The following is a 24,477-nucleotide window of genomic DNA, read 5'->3' on the forward strand; positions in this document are numbered from 1 at the left end:
CACAACTGAGACGCAGCCAGCCGATAGAAGGAAACGGAAAAGGGTCGGTCGGTTCTTCTCGGTTCCACTTCCGCCCCATGAGTCATGCAAAGTCACAAACGCGCGCGCGAGAAAAGCACGAAAAGGTTTACTGCTTTATCCAGCGCGACCAGCTGAAGAGATTGAACTTTTCGCGCAAACATGACGAGCGCGTTCGAAAAAGAGCAAGAGAGAGCGGGAGAAAGATCTTTCTCCCTTGGTAGCGACGCTGCTTTCTGCTGGCGCTTCGGCGGGAAAACGGATCCGCTCGCAAGCTCCGGTCCGGTGGCGTGTGTATAAATATGACGTTTCCCTAGCAGTACAGCATCAGTGATCTAGCAACTGACGATCGAGTCTGACTGACGCCAGCAACAACCAGGACACCCGTTACCATCCGTGCCGCGACACTCGCATCCTACAGCTCAGTGTGCGACTCTGTGTGATTCTGTGTTTTCAACAGTGTGTGCAAGGTGCAAGTGCAAGGTGCAGCAATGAATCCCGTAGTGCGTTCCGTTCTAGCCGTCGTGCTGATCGGTGTGGTTGCGGCCGCCACCGAGGACTATCAGAGCCAGAGCCTGCGGGCGATTGTGCGGGTGTACGACGAGTGCTCGAAGGCGGAAACTGGATTCAGCCCGTGCCTGAAGAAGCGTGCCATCACCTTCATCGACCGGCTGTCCCGCGTCGATGCGTTGGCACTCGGTGATCTGAAGATTGTGCGTAACGAGCGGGCGGCGGCCGAGCCGACCAAACCGCTGACCGAGGCCGAGCTGGAGCAGAGCTTGCCGCGCGGACTGGAGGCACGAGATGAGGCGCTCACCAACATGCTGCTCGAGAAGGTTGCGGGCATTTTCAGCAGCCGCACGGTGCAGGTGACCCTGCCCAAGCTGTCCAGCGAGGAGCTCGGCCGTGGCCTGGAGGAAGGTGAGCTGCACTGGGGGAGCTTTACACTGTGACGTGATGCAGTAGAACGCTTTAGTGATCCTAAAGGATCACTTCCCTGTTAGGTCCAAAGTGTTCCACAAACACCTCTTAAACTGAACGCATCATTTTGCACAACGCGAAATTGTTGATAAAACACATACTGATGGCTGTAACGACTTCTTTCATCTCGATTCCAGGCCGCGGTAAGATGAAGAAGATGATGAGCATGATGATCATGGGCTTCATGATGAAGATGGCCGCCATGGTGCCGGTGGCGATCGCCGGGCTCTACCTGCTCGCCGGCAAGGCGCTGATCGTGTCCAAGATCGCCCTCCTGCTGGCCGGTATCATCGGGCTGAAGAAGCTGGTCGCCAGCAAGCAGCAGCACGGTAGCGGCTGGTCGAGCGGCGGCTCCGGACACGGCGGCTGGGATCGACGATCGGCCGATGCTGCGGCGATCGCTCAGAATATGGCGTACAGTGCCTACGCTAAGAACCAGGCGTAAAGCGTCCAAATTTCCCCACCAAACCCACACACGCATACAACTTCCCGTGCTACTTCTTCACCTCCAGCAGAACCATCACCAATCCCTTCATCATCGTCATCATCCATCTCGAGTCGCGTGACGCAGCACAGTGTCTAGAACATATTTATTTATTTATTTAAGTTATTTAAATTATTTAAAGTCGGCCGTTTTATTTTCTTCTGTCGCTCCTGTTCTTGTGCCGTCGCCACACAATCGACAAGCAAATTGACACAGCAAACAGCTAACGTGCTGTGCTTTTCTTTCCAATGACCCTAATGAATCTTTTCACCCTTCTCCCGATGGCCCGTATGTGGCCACACGATCATCCGCATATTGCGGATCTCGACCTCTATTCCAGTCTGTCTGCATTTGTTCCTCTCGCTTGGCCGGGGGGAAAAACACACGCGGTACCCAATCTGCATACAATCGGATTCCCTCCCTTCGTAACGCTTCTCACGTTGCTTCAATTCTATCAATCGTCTATCAACAATTGACCCTTTCGTACTTTCTCCGCCCCGTGTTTGTGCTGCGGAGGCCCTTTCTTAGCCTTTCCTTCGCGTCCCTTTAGTTTCCCTATCAGGTGCAACCTTCGCCACGTTTTCAATCTCTTCATTCAATTGTTTCGCGCGTTTTCACGCCAATCCCTTTGCGTGTCTTTTCCCAACCCATCCCGATTAACTTTCACTTCACTGCCACCTACCCACCTACCTCTTACACAAGGCTCCACGCCTACTCTAAGTGTGCGAATTTTCCGACCACTCAACAGCCAGTTCAGCACTCCAGTGCAATTTTCTTTCCCCTACCTATTGTCAATTTGCAAAGAACGGAGGACGGGCGGCACAAGTGTGGATCTCGTGACGGCCAAGTAGGCCAAATACAAGCAACACACACACAGACATTGACACATTACACAGCAACAGTGATACAGTAATGCAAAAATGTTTGTTGTGTTGTTGTTTTACGGTGGTGCCAGACTTAACTGCATGACAGTGACGAGAACGACGACAGCGACACACAGGCACCACCAACCACCACCACCACCTACCCTTCAGATGGCGTCACGAGTTTTTCCTAACTGATTGTTGTGCCTTTAGCCACAGTTAAAGAGAGGGAGCGAGATAAAGGAAAAGAAAATCAGAAAAAAAACAAACGGAACAAAACAACAAAACAACAGTATCGTAGACAACAACAGCAGCATTAAGAGATGAACCGAAAATACGGACAGTCGTAGTCGTAGACACAACACATTTGTTACACGATGCAACAGCAACGAGAAAACTTGAAATCACAGAAATGCAACCAAACAGAGTCAAATCAATTACAAACACGCAGAGTTGTTTTTATTTTCTTATGTTTTTTTTTCTTCATCATTTTCCACTCCTTTTTCACATCGTTAGCTTCGCTTTTCCACCCATTTTCCACGTCACATTTTCATCGTCATTACCACGGTACGTGTGAGTGGGCGTAAGTGTGTATGATGGAGCTTAGCTTTTTTACAAAAATACCGACACCGAAAGAAATCGCACACACACACGGCTCTCGTACCACCATTTCCACGACCTCGTAGGTGCATTGCTGCCTCCCAATGCCACCAAAGCACGTGCACACGCGGATAACTTCGGATCTTCCCACCTCATTGCATTAGGTCACTGAACGGTAGTGTGCAGTAAATGAACCGCAACGGGAGGAAGAGAGTCCATCACATCTATCGCCGATTGGGATTTGAAAGCAACGACCCGGCCGAGTCGCGGGAAAATAAAGTTTTCTTTTGCAAAGCAAAGAATGGCAAGCACCCGAGCATCGCATCGATCGTAATGGTAGCACTTTGGGTGCGTTTCGCTATTACTAGCATACTTATTCCGGCAAATGCTTCAGCGTTCTCGCTCGGCCTTCTTAACTGGCTGGCGCTGGCAAAGTTCGCACATTAAAATAAGCTCGTATTCGCGATTCGATCGGGGCGAATCGGTTTCAGTTCCGTTGAACGCTAAAAATGCGATGCATTTAATCGTGCGTAGCTAAAGGCTAGATCGTTACCGAACCCGCGGTGGCTAATCTAATGTGTGGGCTCCCATTTCGGTACCGACCAGAACGTAGCCAATTATCGACAGGCAACGGGCTAACTGCTCCCGAACTGCCACGGCTTTCCGTACTGCCAAAAAGTAGGTCAGCAATCATCAGCCAAGCTAACTAGGTGCTGGATATGGATAGTATCTTTAACGGATGATTAGAGATTAACTACGCGAGGGTTTGCTTTGCCTCATGTGCTACAATTTAAAACGGTCTTTTAACAACCGTTTGTACGGATATTCACCCAATATTACTTTCGGTGTTCACCCCACTTTGACTAGGGAAGTTTTCCGGCAAACCTAGTACCAATGATGACCAGTTTTGATAATATGTGGATATTAATTTTAAACTCAAATTAAGAAAAATAATGTTGAGTGAGATTAAATGCAGAAGATTTTACAAAATTCAACTTTTTTTTGCTTATTTTTCTAAACTATTTACGAATTAATTTTTTTGCATATTTAATACCTATTAAAGTACATAGATTTCGTGTTGAATTTCCAAAACAGGACAGACATATTTTGTTCTTCACTGGAACACGAAAACTCTTTTAAAATCTGATTTTTTTATTCTGCTTATTTTACTACTTGTGGTGCTTCTATGTCGCTGCACCGAAATTATACGCCTAAATGTATGCAAACCCATCTCACAACGTATAACTTTCATCGCTGTTATACAGCAACCCTCCCCATCGCCTGAAGAAAACCCCTATTTATCCAACCCAAGCTAATTTCTTAAGGCCGGGCTACATTGACCGTACTCGCAAGTGTAATTTCGATTTTCACTAGCGCATCTGGCGGCGGCTGGTGGAAGCTTTTTTTGGTAGTCGGGGGAATGGTCGTGCCGGATCTCAAAATTAAGTAGTTTTTTAACCGTTTTTCGATGCGAAAACGGCTGGAATACTTGCACAACATATTCATCTATCAATTCCAAAGCTTTTCCAGTCCAGTTAAGGTAAAAAACATGGAAAAATAACATATTTTCTGAAGCGGCTCCAAATTGTTTGGAAAAATGCTTCGGTCAGCCGCCGCCAGGAGCGCTAGTGAAAATCAAAATTACACCAGAGAGTACGATCAATGTAGCCCGGCCTTTATTTTCTCCAGACTTAATCAAAAAAATGCTCCAAATACGCATTGTTCAGGGGAATCGGGCATATTATGGGCTTCACCGACTGCTGAGATCCAAAAGACATCGAGCCCTCACGAAATGTGAGATATATCGCACATTGATTCCCCCTGTGTTCCTCTATGGACCATCTGAGCTGAGGATGCAAACGCTCTGGGCATGTTGGAACGACGCATCCTCAGGACCATCTTTGGCGGTGTGTTCAAGCATGGAGTTTGGAGGAGAAGGATGAACCACGAGCTTGCTGAGCTGTACGGCGATCCGAGGATCCTGACGGCGAAGACTGGCGATGGCTGAGGCATGTTATGAGGATGAGAGAGATAAAGAGAGAGAGAGAGAGAAAGGAGAGAGAAAAGGAGAGCGAGAGAGAGAGCGAGAGCGAGAGAGAGAGCGAGAGCGAGAGAGAGCCAACTTATCAAGTATCGTACTACGACTAGGACTGGAATGGAAGAGTCATTTAAGACTAACCATAGACTAGCAATAGAAAGATGAAATCGGACGTCACTGTTGAGACATGATAGCGTATATCCGAGCGATTAGTTAACACATTTTCATAGTTCTAAACATGGTGTTGTTATATTTATGCTAGATTATATTGAAAAACGAGGCGACGCTCAAGCCCTGAGAAAGATATAGAAACCGGATGGAGAATTATGGGCAAAGGGGTATCAAGTGACCATGAAACCCACTACACGGTCAAGATCCTTGAAAAGAGCAGTAGTAAAATGGATAAAAATAGGATCGGTTAAAGCTGAGCTATTCGAAACTATTCGAAGCTATTCGAAGAAACCAATAACAGGCAAGACATATGAAAAACAACCATACATACACTATACAATATCTGCTATTTTTCACAACAAAAAAACAAAAGCAACTGTACTCATTTTATGAGGATGGAAGGGGATGAATTGCTTTATTTTGTTTGTTGCATGAGCTTCTCATTTTAAATACAATTTACAGGAATGTGTTTTTATTCTTACCTAATGAAGAGTATTTGCTTCTGCTGTCACGGAACCTTAGGGCGAATATGGGCAGTATTTTTTCTTCTTTCTCTTTCTCTATCTCTCTCTCTATTTCAATGGCGCACTGTTAACGCATCACTCACCTACTATTGCAGTTAAATCTCTTTCTGTGTCCTCGCAACTAAATCCTATTTACAAAACTTATCAAACTTGCTCCGCCTCCACCTGCACTCAATGCAGTGCGGTCTGATTTACCGGCACGCTCTTCCTGTAGCGCAGCAAATTCAGATCGTTAAAGTTCTGGTTGAGCTTCGGGACAAAGATTGGAGATCCGCTCGCACCGTACTGTGGTCGAGATCCGAGCGATGGAGGAAATGATTTTTCACCATTATTTAGCGCAAAGAACGGCTGCGACGGCTTGCCCTGCTGCAGGATGGTGCTGTGGCCGAACGTCGACTGCTTGGTGAACAGACCATGGCCAAAGGGCATATTTTGCGTGTTAAACACGCTCAGCGGGTTGGAGGTGGTTGCTGCTGGGGGCAACACCGGCCCCAGCGGCTTGTACGGGACCGGTAGTACGACCGACGGGTGATAGTATGCGTTACCGTGCAGCGTGTCATACGGAACAGTCGGGCGCAGATGGCTCTGGGTGGCAAGCTGTCCGCTGGGAATGGCCACACCGTCGATGCGCAGGATGCGCGTGTTGAACTCGTTGGCGTCGAGGTTTTTCAAGAAGAAGCGATGGAACTTGGACGTCAGCACGTACAGTGCCGTACCGTCGCGGTCCGGTGTACGAAGATCGGCAGCAAACTGGATTTTCTCTTGATCTTGCACAAGGATCCTAGAAGGTGTCAGAAAGGGAATAATGTTAACGTCTAGCTGTCAAGAGCTTCCTGCGCCAGAGATGCTTACTGATGCTCGTTCGTTCGTGGATTCCAAGATGCGACAGCCGTCTCGGACAGTGGTGCGTAGAAGATAGTGCCACCACGAGGAGAAGCGCCCAGTCCAATGCCTTGGGAAGACTTGCGTCCGACCAGCTTCACCGGCAGATCCTTTCCGAATGGCAGCGGACCAGCACGCAGCGCAGCCGTGGTGACGGAGAAAATGCTACACGCAAAAGGAGGTAAGAAAGTTTCAAGTTTAAAACACGCACACACACACGATCGAACGGTACATGGTGCGTCATCTTACCGATCAGTGGCCAACGGTTGGAAGTACACGATGCCAGCCTCCATATCGAACGCCAGGCCCACAATACCGTCCATCAGCGTGAACCGGTGCTCCAGAATGGACGACTCGGCAAAGTCCGGATCGGGATACATAGCCGGATGACTGACGCGCCACGTCAGATCCTTCCCGCTGTCGTACACAACGATGCCCGGCGCAACCGTATCCGTAATGTAGACAAACACATCGTCACAGTTGTTCTCCGGTCGGGACGTCGTCTCGTCCACGATCAGGTTCGTGTACAGCGACTCGCGCCGTACCACCTCGGGCGGAAAATCGATCCGACGCACCACCTGATCGGTGTGCAGATCGTACACCAGAATCTTGGGCGGGCACGTCACCTCAAAGTCTTCCAGCGACCGGGACACGCCGGCATCCAGCGCCCACAGTCGATTGCACGAGTCAATGCGCAGCCGGTACACCGACACCAGCCCAATGTCGGAGCAGTTGTACTCCTTCGTCGCGGCCCGATGGTGCGTCCAGTCGGGGTAGGCCTGCAGCACCGGTGAGTCACCGTTGGTGCCGCGCGGAATGCTCGACACGGTCGCCGGCACGCCCGAAAACAGACGCGGGGTGGCGATGAAAATGCGATCGTACCCCACCTCCAGCCCGGTGGCGACGACGTTTTCCGGGTTGTAGAACTCCTTGCTGGCGGCCGGATAGTCCCACGGGAAGTTGAAGTTGAGCAGGTTCCACTGCTTCACGACCTCCATCTTGTGCGAACCACCGACGGCCTGGCCGGGCCGGGCTATGGCAACCAGCACACCGCTGCACACGACCGCCAGCAGACACCAGCGATGCATTTCTGAACAGCTGCAAACGGGAAAGAGATTGGAAGTCGATTACATCACAACAGCAGTGTGCAGCACCAGCGTTGACCACGAACCGCGCCGAGCGATCGTTTCACTTTCAAAGGTGGATGTCGATCTGATCGGGAGCGCCCCCTTTGCTGGCACACAGGCAAATGCATTTTTCGCATCGCATTACGAACGTGCGAGGAATGAAACAGAAAGAAAAACCACCCGGGCTAATAACCCGATAGCGTGTGCATGATCGCGAGGCAAATGTCAATCGTTTCGATCTCCGGAATGCTTGTCGCATAAACGGGAATGTCCGTAGCGAGTGTCGCACGTTGGCTTTAATTTAATACTGCTGTGCGTTACGTTTGATTTAAAGCTCGTGCTATAACTTTTACTTTTTATGTTTGTTTTTTTAAGGAATACTAGAAATATCTCGGAAAACACCAAAGTTGTACAAGCGACTCGTTCGGCTTATAATACAAACTTTTATTTCCCCCTGGTGTTGCTGTCAGTTAATTGGCCTGATGACAACATGCCCAACAGCCACTAAATTATACATCCCGGATGAATTATTAATAGCCGTTAGCATCTGATCGGCAAAACAGAGGCTCGATTTTAGCGGCGCCAACGTTGCATAATATTCGCACCGAATTCGAACCTCCCTCCTCCCCCCACAAAACGCACATTGGCACACTTTCGCCAACGATGTGTGGTAAAATATTGAACTTCACTGCAATACGTCTATTATTTATGCATCTGCGAACCAACTACCGGTTGGATGATTGCGATCGGCCGTTTGACAATTGATGGGTTCGATGCCAAGGACCGCTACACAGCCACTGCAGGCATCGTGATTTCTCCTTCCATCTTGAACGTGCGTTGCAAGTGAGAGAAAAAAAACACAACAAAACCGGTCAAAACATACGCCTACGTGCGTACTTTTGGCGGATATTGCTCCATCCAATTACTTGTTGCCGTCGCTTCTCACATGTTCTCCATTTTGAGAGAGGAAAATAACAGAAAGGCAATAAAAAAAAGCTTTGCTTGTCTTATGTAACGATCAATTACCAGTACGCCGTGCTGAAAGGTTGAGCAAAAGAATGCACAAGAAGGTCAAGAAAATAAAGTCCTTGTGGACGCGTTTGTGAAATTGTTTTCAGATTGATTTAACATTATTAACGATTGTTGCCACATTATTCTCCTGAGATGATTTAATGACGGCACAAGCCCCAAGAAACCTGCACCAAAACACAGTAGGAAGTGCTGAAGTGAATGTTTCCCCTTCCAGCAGAGCGTTCAACGGCAATAGTAAGTGGTTTCCCCCCAAATCGCGGAAACCTCCACCCAAAACTGACGGCAAAAGCCGCAGCAGCCCCTCATTTCCGGCACCAAATTGAGAGGAAAAACAAAAACAAACCCCTAGCGGAAACCCTCATCCACTGTCAAGACCTCGCCCGAGTACCGCTCAAAACCATGCGCCAATGCCAATTCGCCAACCACAAAACCAGGGCCACTAAACGGCCACTTGGTGACACACACGCCATGCAATGGTTACGATGGGTTGGCGTCGTTTAAAGTCCCACCATGCGGCCCCGGTATTAGGTGGATTGCACACTTGGTTCAAAAATATTGATGTGTTTCCCTCTTTCGCACGATCATTAGTACCGGCTGACGCCACTCATAAACGAACGAGGGGAAGGCTGGGATGCTTCATTTGTTAAGCCTCCTGAGAGAGAAAGAGAAGCCTCCACCATCATCAGGTCTGACCGGTACATTGGCGCGAAAAGGTGGACCCCATTTTAAATGGCACTATTTACACAATCTGCAAGTCTTTCACAGGCCTCTCTGTTGGCATAACCACGGCCGCGGGGCCAACAATGGAGAAGCGAACGAGATTCCCATGACGATTGTCGATCGAGCGCGTACAAACCCCCAAAGTGTGCATGTGTGTTAGTGTCTCACTTAGCCAGATCCGTGTCATTTGGTCCATTGTTCGATCTTCAGGCCACTCCAGCCGTGCGATGAGACGCATCGGCCCAGTTCACTTCGTCACGGAATTCGTCACACCTTTAATGTGCTATGGTAGGGCCACACATAACAACACACACCTGCACGCACGCACACACGTGAACTCGGCTTACAATTGTTCACCGTGCCTTGCACGAGCGGATCATAAGCGAAGCGAGTTATGCAAACGGTACCATCTCTCGCTCTGCACAGCTGCACCGCTCCACACACGCCATCGATCACACTCAAGGCCACACCTGCACGATCATCATCATTGACACAGTCCCGGAACGGACGGATCGGCCCCAAAAATGGCTTGGACCACTCCACTCGAGCCAATGTTGCTCCTAACGGACACACCAGTTCCCGAAGGAGGAGAAAAGCTGCAGCTCACATTCTGGGCCGCTGGGCAATTAGCGCACAGCGCCCGATCCGGAGCCTGACACAGAATGCACCTCCGAGGGCTCGCCTAGTCAAGGGACGCAAAGTCCCGTTCGCGTGCGCACCATCGGTGCACCATGCGGCAAGCTCCAGCCACCATCGACGGCTGCATCATGCTCGCCTTCAGCTGCACACGCTTTTTGCCTTTCACTTTTGCGTTCTCGTTCTAAGGACACGGGCACCCGCGCACGGACTTACATTGTCTCTTTGCTGCCTGTCGAAGAATTAAACCCAGTCGACGGGAAAAACCACACCGCACAATGGAACACACTTGCCCCACGAACGGATGCACTCTCACACAAGCACACGAACTATCGCGGATACACTACAAGACGGAACGGAGGAAAATGGTCCGCACCGATTCGCGACCGAACGGCAACTGTGGTCGTGTGCCACTCGACGAGGCTCTTTTGATGCGTTTATGCGCGCGACCGACCGATCATGGCGATCGGAGGCGCGTTACGAAGTGGACGGGTTCGGGCACTCCTCCTTCCATCTTTGGGGTTTTGGGGGCTCGTATTACGCAGAGGAAGGAGGACTGGGCCGGACGGTTCACAACAGCTTGCCGAAATCCTTTCAAAATTGTTCGTCCTTTGCACGTGCCATCGAAAATGGTAACGACAAAAAAAAACACTAAACAAAATTGTGGGAAGGTTACGCTTTGGCACGATCGTTAGTGATCTAATAAATATGTCAGTATATCTTATCCGTTGCGATCTACCGGGAGGTTGCAATCGATCATTGTTTAAATCAATAATACATAGGGGCTTTTTTGGATTTCGCAACAATTTGGTGTAGATAAAATAACATAAAATAGTTACATAATTTTAAATTATTCTAGTGAAGTAAACAAAGATAGTCGACAAGAATAGAGTAAACATAATACAAAAGAAGAATGTAAAAGAAAAGAGATGAGAAAAGAAGCAGAAGTAAGATAAATTAAGTAACAAGAATGTAAAAAGCATTCTTATATTCATTTAATGGCATTATTGATGCACAACTGGGCTTTATCGTATTTTATTCTTATTCTTTTTTTTCCTTTACCATTGCCGAAGCCTTGTCGAACCATGTTAGTCCTTTCGATTTGTAAATTTTTTTTCATCTTCACCGAAAATGTATTCAAAACAAGCATCTAATATTGTAATAAAAAAAATATTTATAGAAAATAGTGCATACAATATAAAAGGAAAAAGAATTTATTCTAAAACTACACATGGATGAAATGTTAGGAACTAATAACTACTGATAATGTAATTCTTTGAACAACTTTTCCATCAACATCTACTTTTTTCTATCATTTTTTCTCTTGCTCTTATTTTTATTTCGGTATTGTAACGCTATTTTTAAACCGTATCAGAATTTCATTGTTGTATAACAATTCACACTTTTGGTGTAACATATTTGTGTTATTAGGCTATTACTTTACGTTCATTTTCATAATTCTTTATACGACTATGTTGCTTTACCTTCACTTTCATAATAGTATTTGTTATGATATTTATTATTTTGCTGCTTATTTTTGTAAACAACTGCTGAAACACCCTCAATATCTTTATCTTTGCGTTCTCTTTCATCTTACTGTTATGCCTGCTACATTGGCAATACTTCAACAATAGCTTAGCGCCTCTCATAAACAAATACCCATCGTTTATATGACACCAAATAAATAACATTGAATGCATAGTTTCTTGTTAATACACTTCATCAACAAATCGCCGCTTAAATTACAACCTCCGAGCATTTTCCCACGAGCTTCACCATTCCCACACCCAAAGTGTTAATCGCCCGTACCATTGGTCGATAGCTCAATTTGGGAGCGTGCTTCGGTTTTTTGTGCTACAGCCTCCCCAAGTCTCTAGTTGGACCCGTTGCCTGTTTGACATTTTGTGCGCCGGTTTTCCTCCAATCCCTTTGCCTCCTACCGTAAACGATCCAAACCGTATTAGACTGTCCGAGGCGAAATTGACAGGCGCGTGGCTCTAGAAGAATTAGAATTATTTTTTTTTTTCAATTTCGTTTTCAAGCCCGTCTGGTCGCAGTAGGAGGGACCAGCGGGCGTGACCGGGATGGAGCCGAAATAAATAAATGTGCAATGGCGGGGACGGTGTGTGCGATGGGGAGGCAAATTTGCACTGCAGACAAGGGTAGCATGTTGCTCGTGCTCGAGCTGATCAATGGGCCAGTTGCACGACGGTTCGGCTGTCCGTACTAGAAATATATCCGCCGAAACCTTACGAAACAGGTCACACGATACCAGCTGGCTCGGTTAGTTGGACAGATTAAATAGCCCCAATACTTGTTGCGAGCGTGTTTATTTTTTGCATTATCTTCATGCACCGCTTGCACAAATTTTGGCTCTTGAGACGGTGACCTTCAGCTGCGCTACGAGTGCAACTTTCACGTAAGAGTTTTGCTTCTTTTTACTGAATAATAAAAAAATCACAACAATATCCCCGCGGCCTGAAATAGGCTGACCGATCAGTGTCTTGTTGCATTCCTGTTATAGCAACTGCAGGACAGCAAGCTGTGACCTCGGGTTCACCACGCTAAATCGGGCGGAGCGCTGGACACACGTGCTTCAAGCAATCAATCCTTTTCAGAACGCACTGAGACGATTTTTTGTGAGTGTTATTTTTCTGTTTTTACTTGCGTTTTCGAGAGCCACGCACCTTTTTCTACTATTTTTTTACTATTGAAAAACCTGTTTTGATCCCTATCTTTGTCGGTGCAACTTTCGTGGAGAGATTTAATGCGAAGCCCAAAATCTGGAACTTGCTGTGAGCTGCACACGGCAAGGACCAGGGGTTATGTTATAATGGGTCGTAGAGCGTGATTCACTTTTTTTTATTTGCATTTCAATTTATTCCCTATCCACCCTTCACCATTCCCTCACTGGTACCTTGCTCTTTTTGCTGGGCTTCGGAAGCGGTTGATAGGAATATTTTACATAATACCGAGATTTCTTCACGGGCGACGTAGACGAGGCTAATGCACAACCGACCGTGGAAGCAGCGTGCGGCGTGCTCTACCGTGATCTACAACCGGTCGACGCTGCTCTGCATGTCAATGCTACATTGTTCGTGGCGTTCCTGAGCAGCCGCCGCTCAGTGGGAGGAACGCATTACAGGTCGCTTTTAGCTGCTGGCGGTGTGAGCTCCGTGATAAGTGGACAGTTTGCAATTAAAGCTGCACTGCAAATTCGATCGCGTTGCATTTTTCCCCACTCCGTCTGAAGGCCTAATATATCGATGTATCTGTGTGTGTGTAACGGCTTTCTTAGCTCTGCAGGAGACTGTGGGGGTACTCGAGTACATGCATTTAAAATACTGACTGCTTATTGTTTATCTTTCTAGATCGACTCCGGGTCATGTAGACGATTGGTAGTGTTGCCTTTGCCTACTTACCTTTGAGTATCGCTACATTAACGCCGGTGATATGACTGGAGGGTAAGGAAGGTAGTACAATTATTGTTTGTACCACAGACGATACCTTGAAAATGGCTTGAGGATAATTTCGATTCAATGTTTCTTGCTGTAACCTTGAAGCATTAAGTGTCGACGCAAAAAAAAGCATTTTGATGCTAGAGCACAAATAAAGTGAAATTTCGAAAGAGTAACATGAGCTGTTATTATAAGGAAAAACACATGTGGGGCAGTATTGGATGTCGAATATGAATAAAATTGTTTGTTACAAGAACACCATTAGCAAAGCTCATCATCAACATCATCACAGACTTGCTGTAACCCACTTGTGACAAACATACTTTTGACTTACATTTACTCATTATTACAGCAAAGTGTTTAAACCTTGTAAAATGTTTGTATGTAAAATTTCTGCATGAAAACTATAGGTTAATACACAAAAAACGATGAATGCCGTATTGCTTTGAATAAATACTAATATTTTTTTTGCATTTAATTTTTTCGTAATAATTCAAATTTAATTGATCATAACTCTGCATAATTCGCTTAACTGAAGTAATCGATTTAATTTGAGAATAAATATTAACAAACATTCTACTCGAAACATTAAAAAAAATCATCATAATCTACAAAGATATTTTGATTCAAATTCCGGACAGTTTCGAGCTCATATTTCAAATTAAGGGCATTTTGATTCGAGCTGTGGAAAACCTCAAATTTTCGTCAATAATCTTTACATTCACACACACACACAAACTACACTTTTTTGTGTTCACGTTCTTTTAAGGTCCGAACACCCAACTCTGAGTGACAGTGTCTTGCTAAACCAACAGAACAATGACAACGGAGTTTGGGTGCTGTTTTTATCTTGTACTCGTACATGCATTGAACCATGATACAGTCGTTGCCACCAAATTTTGGCTCTAAGGCATAAATTTTTGACAGTGCGCATGAATTTTTGCCTCTAAGGCATCAATTTTTGACAGTGCGCATCAATTTTTGACTCTAACGCACCTATTTTTGTCTGTAAGTCATCAATTTTTGACTCTTGTAGAAATAAGGACAATTTTACAAGGTATTTAAGCAGATTTTTAACAATTGCTATTCCACAACTCATTAAAAATACAAAAACTGTGTAAATTGATTGTTTCTTGAGAAAAAATGATGAAATTTTAGAAATTCTAAAGCTTTTGTTTACAGCTGAAAATACATGCCAATATTTTTCACTCCATTAAATCTTCTAAATTGGCAAAACAATTGTTTTATTTTAAATTCTATCAATAAAATTATTCACTGCTTAACTTAATTTCAATCATTTCAGAACACAAACTTTCAGAAATTACATAAAATTTTGTAAATAAAGCGAATGACTCACAGTCAAAAATTGATGCCTTCGAGGCAAAAATTGATGCGCACTGTCAAAAATTGATGCCTTTGAGGCAAAAATCGTGAAACGCTGTCAAAAATTGGTGCCTTCGAGACAAAAATAAGTGAGTTAGAGTCAAAATTTAGCGGCAACGACTGTACTGCTGCGTTAAGAGACGAATGCAGTCGCGAGACTCAAAAGTCTCCATAAACAAAACAGTGCACCAACAAACCAGTGCTGCTGCGTGTATTGACGATCCTCGCCGTACGGCGATCAAGATCAAGGCATTCGTTACATCTTGCTTCAAATATCGTTGTTGTTTAGTATCATCAATGTCTAAAAAATATGGCAATATGCAATTTATCACAATTTACTTCGGCGGTGCGGAATTTCAAACAAGGTTAACAAAATCTTGCTTCGAAATCCGGACAGAATTAAATAAGTGTTTTATTGCAAATCAGAGCACAATATGATAAAACACTGTTTTTTCACATTGATAATTACCTCTACAATGGATTCCGATATGCTTGAATGCATCTGGACCAGAGTAATATGAATTATTGTAGAAATTACTTTGGAGTCGATTTGAAACCAAAGTGAATGGCGGTTAATTTTCTGACAGAAAATATTTATTTATCGTGACATCAAGACCTACCAGGGATCAGACACATTTTCAATTTACTCTAGTGCATTATGGAAATCATGTAAAATTAAAAATCGGCAGGGACCCAGGGACTGGATATGATGAAATTTAATAAAAACATGATGAATGTCTGCAGTTTGAAACTGTTCGCAATTTGAATTAAAACAGAATAAATTTCTGTAATAAAGAAGTAAATACAATGACACCTGGATAAAAGATAGATTGCTAAAAAGATCAGACCCGACAATTCATACAGTTTTGATTTGAGATTGGGAGTCTCGCGGTACAAACGGCAACTCGAATAGCTTAATAATATGTCCATCATGGGATCAACTTTAGCATGGGCCGTCCACCGTGGCAAGCACTGACTAGCTGGCTGCGTGGAACTAAATAAGTGTCGAAAGTTTGTATAGACCGGCATGATCAAATAGATCGTTTGCCAAATAGAAGAAGAATTGAGCATTGAAATTGAGTGTAAGTAATGGGAATCAATCTGTACGAATATAAAACTAAATTACACAAAAATAGTTAATATCAGTATTTTTTTATACATCATCATTTACATCATATAAATAGTTTACAAATTTTACATTTGTTCATTTTACTAACATGTGTCGATTTTCAACACTGATTTTTTTTTATTTACAATACCTATAGAAAAAAGGAACACCACAGACAACCTAAATAATCTCGCTTAGTAAAGATTATTATTACTCTCCAATTCAGATAATTCTCACATGAATGTTCGGGATATTATTCATCTTCTACCTTACCTTCTTAATAAAAGAATCTTAAAGAATCTTTCTCATCCAAATTCTACCTATGCTCCACAAATAAGATTCGACCTGGTTGGTTAGCAGCAACATCAATTGTGTATTCGCCATGGCACCAATCCTCGCCCAATATGCGATAGATAAATCTCAGACATTTTAATATACATTCCATTTTAAATATCGTAAATAGGTCGTGCAACACTCAGTGAGTTGTTACTGTACATGTTATATCCAATTATTGTAATTCCTACACTCATATTGTTTCATCATTAATACAAATAGCTAACGTCTCACTATCGTGCAATTCCACACATTTGTACTATTCAACGACATCAATATCCCTAAAAATTCCCAAACCCCTTCCGGACACCTGTAAAAAACGCTCGCTCGGACCTTCGCTTTGCATACTTCCGCCCAAGGGCACACGCCAACACAAACAACTCCGCGCCACTCATGCGAGCAACGCCAGTGTGAATAAGACAGGTACTTAGGCACAAATTTCCTATAACGCATGCCAGCAACACCTCTGAGCTTCGTGGGCGTGAACTCCGTACGTAGAGATTTTCCGCACCCTTAACACCGACCACACGGATGGGACGGGTGGTCGGTTTCGAATTGACTCGCCGCAAGCAAGCTCGAACATGAGTACTCATTTTGTTCCTCAGCGTGCTTATCGAGCGGAATCGAGTGCGTTCCGCGTTTGGGGGGGGGGGAGGCACAACCTGGGCCGGAAATCAACCCAGCCCGGGCCACTTAATTGCTACCACCAGTGGTCCACCCCGTTGACAATGCGTGCCAACGTAAGACGCCGGTCGGAAATAGGTTTAACAGTTGATGCCTCGAATGTCGGACCGACAATCGAATCGAAACCGTCTTAAGACCTTCGGACAGGGCGCGTGCGCCCCCATTCCGGTGGAATGTAAGTGTACACATTCGTACTCGCGCCCATCCGCCCCTGGCTGGTCGTCACACACCGAACAACATTCGTCCGAATAATGGTAACACACACACACAACAAAAACAGCAAAAAAAGAACACCAACACACGCGCGAGCCTCTCAACGGGCAAAACTCAACGCACCATGGCTTGACTACAAGTTCCTTACAAGAGCGCACACCGCACAAGGTCACTAACTTCCTTTCACATGGCACGCGCCCGACCGCGCACACGCCGGTTCCTGCTGCTTTGAGCCTCCATGTACCCCCTTCCCCCTCCCCCCTCCCTACAAAAGATACCGATCGGCCAGATTGTCTCGCCATCGATAGCGCCGCTTCGCCCGGTAGTACAGCACCTCGCCGACGAACGCAGCCAGCGCGAGCAGCAGTCCGGCGGCACCGAGCAGAAAGGCGCCCTCGATGTGATCCAGCCGCAGAATCGTCTGTCCTTCTCCACTTTTCTCACCATCACCTCCGCTGCCCCCTCCTTCATCGCCTCCCGCCCCTTCGTCCTCATCGCGATCGATGCGGATCTTTTCGCTCTCCTTCTGCCACTTGCCCAGCAGCCCGCTCTCGCTGATCCGCCGTATTAGCTCGTTGATCTTCGGCAGCAGATGAAAGTCCTTCTTCGCCAGCATGCTCACCGAGTAGGTGTAGATGTTTTCCGCCTTCGAGAAGCAGTACAGCTCGGCCTCCCCGATCGCCCGGCTGTTGCTCGAATGGGCCCGGCTCATCGCGATCGCAACCGTGCGCTCCCGGCGCAGCCGCCCCAGACACTCGTCCAAATTCCTGCACACCGCGTAGTGCGCGGCGATGTGGCGCGACACGCCGTCCGGTTTGTCAAAGTGACCAAGCGTGTTTTCCGCACCCGCAAACCCAAACCCGGCCTCGATCGCCTGCTGGACGGTGGCGATCTGCGGCTCGTACCGGGGGCGCGTCAGCACCGAGATCAGGAAGCTGTGGTAGGCCGCGTTCCAGTGCAGCCCGTAAAACATGTACCCGATCAGGAACAGCCGGATGGAGACGCGCCGCGGCCAGTAGTGCGCGTACACGCTCAGCGAGAACGCCAGCGACTGGAGCAGCATCCAGGTGTAGTTCACCCGGTACAACCCCTCGACGTAGTTGAACCGGAACAGCAGCGCGGCCGCCGCGAAGATGATCCCAATCGCGATCAGCCACGTCCACACGTTGAAGATGATGAACACGTTCAGCCACTTGGGTGCGTGTCGGGCGGTCGGCACGCACCAGGTAAGATCGTCCTGAAAGTACGGTATCGTGGCCGACAGCAGCTTCCGGCTGATCGGGTTTTCGTGCAGCCCGCCAATCATTAGGTCGGTTCGTCGCTGCAACACGTCCGCGTACAGCCCCGTCTGGTTGTCCGCCGTGATGCGTGCCGTCGTGAGGCTGCCGTCGATCACGCTAAACACCGGTACCAGGCGCATCCGGGCCGTGATCACGTCCAGCATTAGCACCTCCAGCCCCTTCTCGATGTGGCTCGCGTTGCCCACGACGAACGGCTCCCAGATGCTGGTCGACACCTTGAGCGGGCAGTAGTGGTAGTACTTCGGTATCTTCGGCCCATAGTCGGAGAAGTAGTGCCGCTCGCGGTACACCCAGGCGGCGCGCACGTTGCGCTCCGGGTCCGGCTCCTGGAACGCATACTCACACTCGTCGACCAGCCGCAACCGCTCGATGTTGTCCGCACAGCTGCCGCTCTCGTACGGGAACCAGGTCCACACCTCCAGCACGGACGTGTTGTACCTCTGCACCATCACGTTCACGTTCAGCACGGAATGGTCGAACAGCTCCTGGAGCACGTTCCGCACCTCGATCTCGAAGACGAGCGGCGTCAGCTCGGCCGTGAACACCACCACCACCTGGGCCAGCGGGTTCCAGGTGGGCAGCCGGCGCAGCTGCCGGATCGGGGCGGCCAGCGCCGACGAGTCGGCAATCAGCATCAGGTAGTTCTTGGCCTTCTCCGTTACGTGCGATGCGTTCAGGTGCGGCCGGGAAGCGTCCTTCACCATCACGCCCATCTCGTGCCGGGGGTCCTCGTTGATCGAGCGCAGTATGTGCTGCTGGAAGGTGGACGCGTCCGGCTTGATGTTGATGATGGCCAGCGAACCCTTCATGGCGCGTTCCGACCGAAAGTACTTCTCGCACAGCCGCCTGATGCAGGGCACGACCGTGAGCAGCTGCTCGTGTTCCGCTTCGTCCACCGGTATGTCCCCGGCGGTCTGGCGCAGCACCACGGTCAGCAGTAGCGCCCAAACGCTCACCTGCCGGTACATTGCGACCTGCCGAACGAACTGACGAGCAGGAACGATTGACCCAACCGATTGACCCAGGGACATTGTCCCGGACAATGTATTTATACGTCACCCCAAAATCACTACCAACAAACAAAAGCGCATCTGCCCCATGGGGACCCATTAGGGTGTGAATTATTTAGCGGCCAGTGTGGCTTGGCTGGAACGATGCACGCGCCAATTATCGTTATTGATTTATCATAACAGCAGGCCGATTACAATCGACGGCCCTAATGTGCCACACGGATCATTATGTCCGGGGCAGGGATCAAACAATCAGTCTCCCCCTGGTAGTAGAATAAACAAACACACGACACCATGCCATGCATTAAGCTTTCATCAAGTCAATCCGACCGGCACGACCGTGTAAGCCCGTGTCCCGTTGGATCGACGAGTTCACCCACGGAGCGGGTTAGTCGCTTGGTTTAGGTGTCACATTACTTCACCCATTTAGGTGACTGGTAGCGGTCAACGCAGCGCCAATCGTGTGCTGTTTTTGTTGTGTCCATCAGCCATCGGGACAGCATCTGTCGTCGGTTCGGAGGACATTCTCTTCTGTGGACTCCCAAAACACATACACACCCCCCGACACTTACGGTGTGCCAACCTGCTGCACGGTGTACACCACATCAGGTGGGATCAGGTTCCGCATTTCAAGGTCAATTGGCCCTTAAAAACTAAAACAAGCAAAGAAGCATGTGTGCAGTGAAACATAAGCCAATTAAAGAGAGTTTTGCAGCAGTGTACGCACGTCGGTACGTACATACGTACCTTTCGCAGTCCTCGGCGTCACCGTATGTGGCTTTATCACGGCAGCAAACCAGTTTGGACATTATGATTAACGGCTTCGCACAACTGGAGCACACACCGGTGACGTTTGTCCGCTTGCTTGCAAACAATGACGAATTTAGCAATGCCGGTAATGAGGCGCAGTGTTGTGAGAGGAATCGCATCGATGTAATGTGACCCAAAGTATGCTAAGTATTGCCGGTATAGAACGATTCACACGTCAACACTCCTCCAATACCTTCGGCACGGTTAGAAATTCTAGTGCAAATCTCCACTACAACGGCATCCGTTTATTTTTGCCTATTCTCCACACATACACACGTTGTACTACTCGTTAATTGTGACGTTAACCTCGTTTGGTGCCGTTTCTTTGCAGCACTCCCTCTGTACGCTGACCATGTGACCGGGCGAATGTCCACCTTGTTGGTGTACTTGCTGTATCCGCTCCATTACTCTTAGGGCGATGAACGACCTGAGGGCGCACACGAAATCTAAGCAACACAACGGTGCGAAAGGCAAAAGCTGAACTCGACACGTCGATCGTTATCGAAAGCAAAAGTGAATGTGAAATTTGATCCCCCTTCCCTTCCTCCTCCCTTCTAATGTTGCTTTGGATGTACATAATTTACATTGTTTGAAAATCAAAACCCTGGAGGATGTATCAACTTTCAGTGGAAACAAAAGCAGCAAACTAACAAGCAATACCTAGTTCCCGCACATGTCCCGTTGGGTAACATTCAATAGCCAAACACTTAATGCACTTGGCGCTTAGGGGCCATCCATTACGAAGGGAAGGGGTACGAAACCTGTTTGCGCAACACACCAAGCAAGATGCTCCAAAATCTCCGCAATGAGATTAAATAGATTCTTTTCTCTAACACAAACAACGACGAAAGATTTAATTAAAAAAATGAATCTAAAAGCATGCCTACGAGTTCTAGGTGTTGAGCGTTCAAGTACAATAAGTATTGAAAGTAATTTTATTCTTCTCATTTCCGATGTAACGTTGTTTATCCAAGACCACTTGAAGAGCTACAAGAGCATCCTCTACAAATAAGACAGGGTTTATTCGATATTTTGGGTTAAAGAAAGACGATCAACAACGTTTGTACGTATATCATTTAGTTCTATATCCACTTCAACAGCGGCTTAAAAGAGCATGTTGCAGCAAGTATGTAGCTCTTCTGCTTTGCCGCAATGACCTACGCCAAGAATTTATTCCTTGGACACTGCATTCCTAAACTGCACTGCTTACTAAACTTAATTAGTACCACGAAACCGGATAGTCATTCCCACGAGAAGACGGTGCAGGTGAGTATCGAACTAGGTCCAATCTTTTACATGAATCAAAGCTTACTATACACCAACACTTATAAGAATATTACGTAAATAGTTTTAGTTATTGGTATAATGGAAACGCTCCACTATAACTTTGCTGAGTTATGGTTTTGATCAAAGAAGTCATTCACTAATGTTCATGTCATAAAATTTCGTTTCTCACTCGATAGACCTCTTTTGAATGAATCTCGTGAATGAAAGATGTTTGATTTAAAGGACACTCTGTCCCATGGTGTACACATCATCTGCAATGTTATTACAGATTCATTTAATGAATGCAGTGTTCTTAATGATTGAAATTAAATTCCAAGGAATTTGCCATACAATATGAACTACAATAGCTTTAAAAATTACCCATTAGCTAATGGTTGCGTCAAAATGGCTCCATACAGTGTAATTTGCGAAGTAATGTGGCTCACTAACTGATAACTTTGAGCACCCCTGTCCATGAGGATAGTCTCCAAGAGGAACAGAATTACAATAAAAAAATGAATTGGTTTTTGGTATATTCTAACACATGTGTCTGTAGAACTGTTTCTTCCTAGTTGAACAGCTTCTACAGACTTTCAAACAAAAATTCAAATGATCATTTAGTTAATATCATAGTGATCAATAATTATGTTACAATTTTCGGAGGAACCTAGCAAACAAAACGAAATTAAATAAATAGTTACAAATGCACCTTTGAATGTTTTCGTTTGTAACAAAAATGTTAGTATTTTAGTCTCAGATTTTAACTATGCAGATGAATTTAGCGCCCATGAAAGTAAAACGTGTCCAGCGTAATTGTATGGTTTGCAAATAGTCCATGGCTTTCCAAGTAAGCCATGGCAAGAACTCCAAAACAACGCTCCAACACATAGTGTTGCACTAAAACTGTAGCAAAACATCACCCAAAACCATCCAAATTACAAACCAGACCGTAAACTTTTGACCGCAATTAGCCGCGCCGGGCACATTAATATGTGCTATAAATTAAACCCCCATAAAATGCTCCAACATCGTTCCCAGAAACCAACCCAACAAGGGGTAAGTAAGGTGGACGATCAGCAGCCCCGTAACTAAAACTCCATTCCTTTTATTGTGCGCTACCCCACACGCGCGCGCGCGCGCACACTGTACGGGCCAGTAATCGTGTATAGGGGTGCTTGGCGCAATTAACTAGTCCACTCCTTGCTGCAGTCTTTTTTTTCGCAAACTACTATTGGCGAGCGAAGGCAGCAGAGAACGGAGGCCGAAAGGCCGTCCCACAGTGTCAGGTTCAATAAATAAACCTCCCCACTTGCCTTTCGATAGTGGACACGTTGTTTTGCGGGAGCTTAAAATGTCTTCGATCGCCACGATCAAAGTGATTAAAGAGTTATAGAAGCGTTTCCGGAACAACGAAACCATCCATCTAACGTGGCACACGCCCGCTTTGTTCTAAGCCCGGAATGACCGTTCAGGATAGAACCTGAAGCGTGTGGCTTCTGAGGCGAGATGGTGTGTGTATGTTTGGTATTTCTGCACCATCGGTTAACCTTGATCGGATCCGTCCATTGAAAGGGGTAGAACTTAACCGTTCGCGACATGCAAGACCACGTGTTTCCATTTCAACGTATCGGTGGGGCTTGGCTGTAGTTCTTGCATAAGGACTTGGCTGTGAACCCAGGAGAAGGTAGAATGTATCCATACGAATCAATCACAGGTTCTTACTTTGTGGCCCCTATCCGATTTCCGAGGCTCTCTGGTTTTGTAAAGCGGTTTACACTGTTATTTTGCTTTTATTCTCCAGTCCTTGAAACAATGTAGCATGATCGCAGACCCGTTTCAAGGGAACCGAGTTGAGACCGTTAAATAATCCCGTTCTTGAGGCAACCAGTTGAACATTGTTATCGCCAACCGGCACAACAAACTGGGTGAGTTTCTGATGCATTATTACTCCCTTTCAAGAAGTAAACCCAAATCCTTTATCCAACAGTGGTGTGATTTTTAATTGCAAACCCGTTTCCACGGGTTGGCAGTATGACGAGCGAGGGATTTGGGCACGATTTCCCACCAACTTACTCTCTCCCTCTCTCTGTAGCTGTTTGTGCAGCTCAAGTACTCGGCACTACTATGACGAAGCAATAAACAATGGTTAATGTTTTGGCTATACTTTCCCGTCCCCTGCCCAAAAGCTAATCTTGGAAACTTTCCCCAAGGCTGCCATAAAATTGTTATTTGTGAAAACAGCGAAAATTGAATCCCGCTCACGCTCGCGTAAAAGCGACGAAGTTTATGGCATTGGTTACGCGCAACCTCAACGTCAATGTTTCGTGCAATGTAACGCGTGCTAGGTTCAATACGCTGCAGCATCTGCCCCGATAGCGGCAAATGGCGAAAAGATGGGAAGATGTATAACCACCTCCACCTGCAGGCAAATCCCAGCAAGCGAACAACTCATCTTCCCCGGCATGCTAGCACGATCTTAGTAGCCGCTGACGTCATCGCCCCTTAACGACACCGATTGACGGGGAACCGTAGAGCTGGTTCGTTCGATTGCATTATATGGCCACGATCACGGGTGCCCTTCTTCTGCTGGATCACAGCATCAGCGTGAGCGAGATCGATGCGCAACCGTGTTACAAATGCGCCGTTGAATGCTATTTTTGAATTTGGGAAAAACAAAAGCCGAAAGAGCAGCACTAGTCACAGCGTCTTTCAGCCAGACGGACCGACGGATTCCAGTCTCTTGCATCACAGCGCATCATGCAAGCCACCTGGCTGGTGTGTGTGTGTGTCTGATCGTATCGCTTTGCTGGAAACTGGCTCAATGGGTTGAATCGA

The 24,477-nt window shown here is 46.7% G+C and overlaps 3 protein-coding genes across 3 annotated transcripts; 1 reads left to right on the forward strand and 2 right to left on the reverse strand.

The window, feature by feature from the left end:
* The first annotated feature begins 330 nt into the window (after positions 1–330).
* On the forward strand, positions 331–2,790 carry LOC120952236 (uncharacterized). The gene is made up of 2 exons (XM_040371458.2): positions 331–939; positions 1,137–2,790. Exons 1-2 carry the CDS (start codon positions 510–512, stop codon positions 1,442–1,444), a joined length of 738 nt encoding a protein of 245 aa, XP_040227392.1. The 5' UTR covers positions 331–509; the 3' UTR covers positions 1,445–2,790.
* Positions 2,791–5,540: 2,750 nt separating this feature from the next.
* Positions 5,541–10,496, reverse strand: LOC120952002 (major royal jelly protein 1). Its single transcript, XM_040371049.2, has 4 exons — positions 10,293–10,496; positions 6,811–7,659; positions 6,532–6,726; positions 5,541–6,460 (listed from the first exon to the last, which is right to left on the reverse strand). Exons 2-4 carry the CDS (start codon positions 7,647–7,649, stop codon positions 5,851–5,853), a joined length of 1,644 nt encoding a protein of 547 aa, XP_040226983.1. The 5' UTR covers positions 7,650–7,659; positions 10,293–10,496; the 3' UTR covers positions 5,541–5,850.
* A 7,004-nt stretch (positions 10,497–17,500) lies between these two features.
* Positions 17,501–24,427, reverse strand: LOC120952830 (uncharacterized). The gene has a single exon (XM_040372357.2). It carries the CDS (start codon positions 19,585–19,587, stop codon positions 17,521–17,523), a length of 2,067 nt encoding a protein of 688 aa, XP_040228291.2. The 5' UTR covers positions 19,588–24,427; the 3' UTR covers positions 17,501–17,520.
* Positions 24,428–24,477: the final 50 nt, after the last annotated feature.

This window comes from Anopheles coluzzii, chromosome 2 (assembly GCF_943734685.1).
Source record: "Anopheles coluzzii chromosome 2, AcolN3, whole genome shotgun sequence".
Lineage (NCBI taxonomy): Eukaryota > Metazoa > Arthropoda > Insecta > Diptera > Culicidae > Anopheles > Anopheles coluzzii.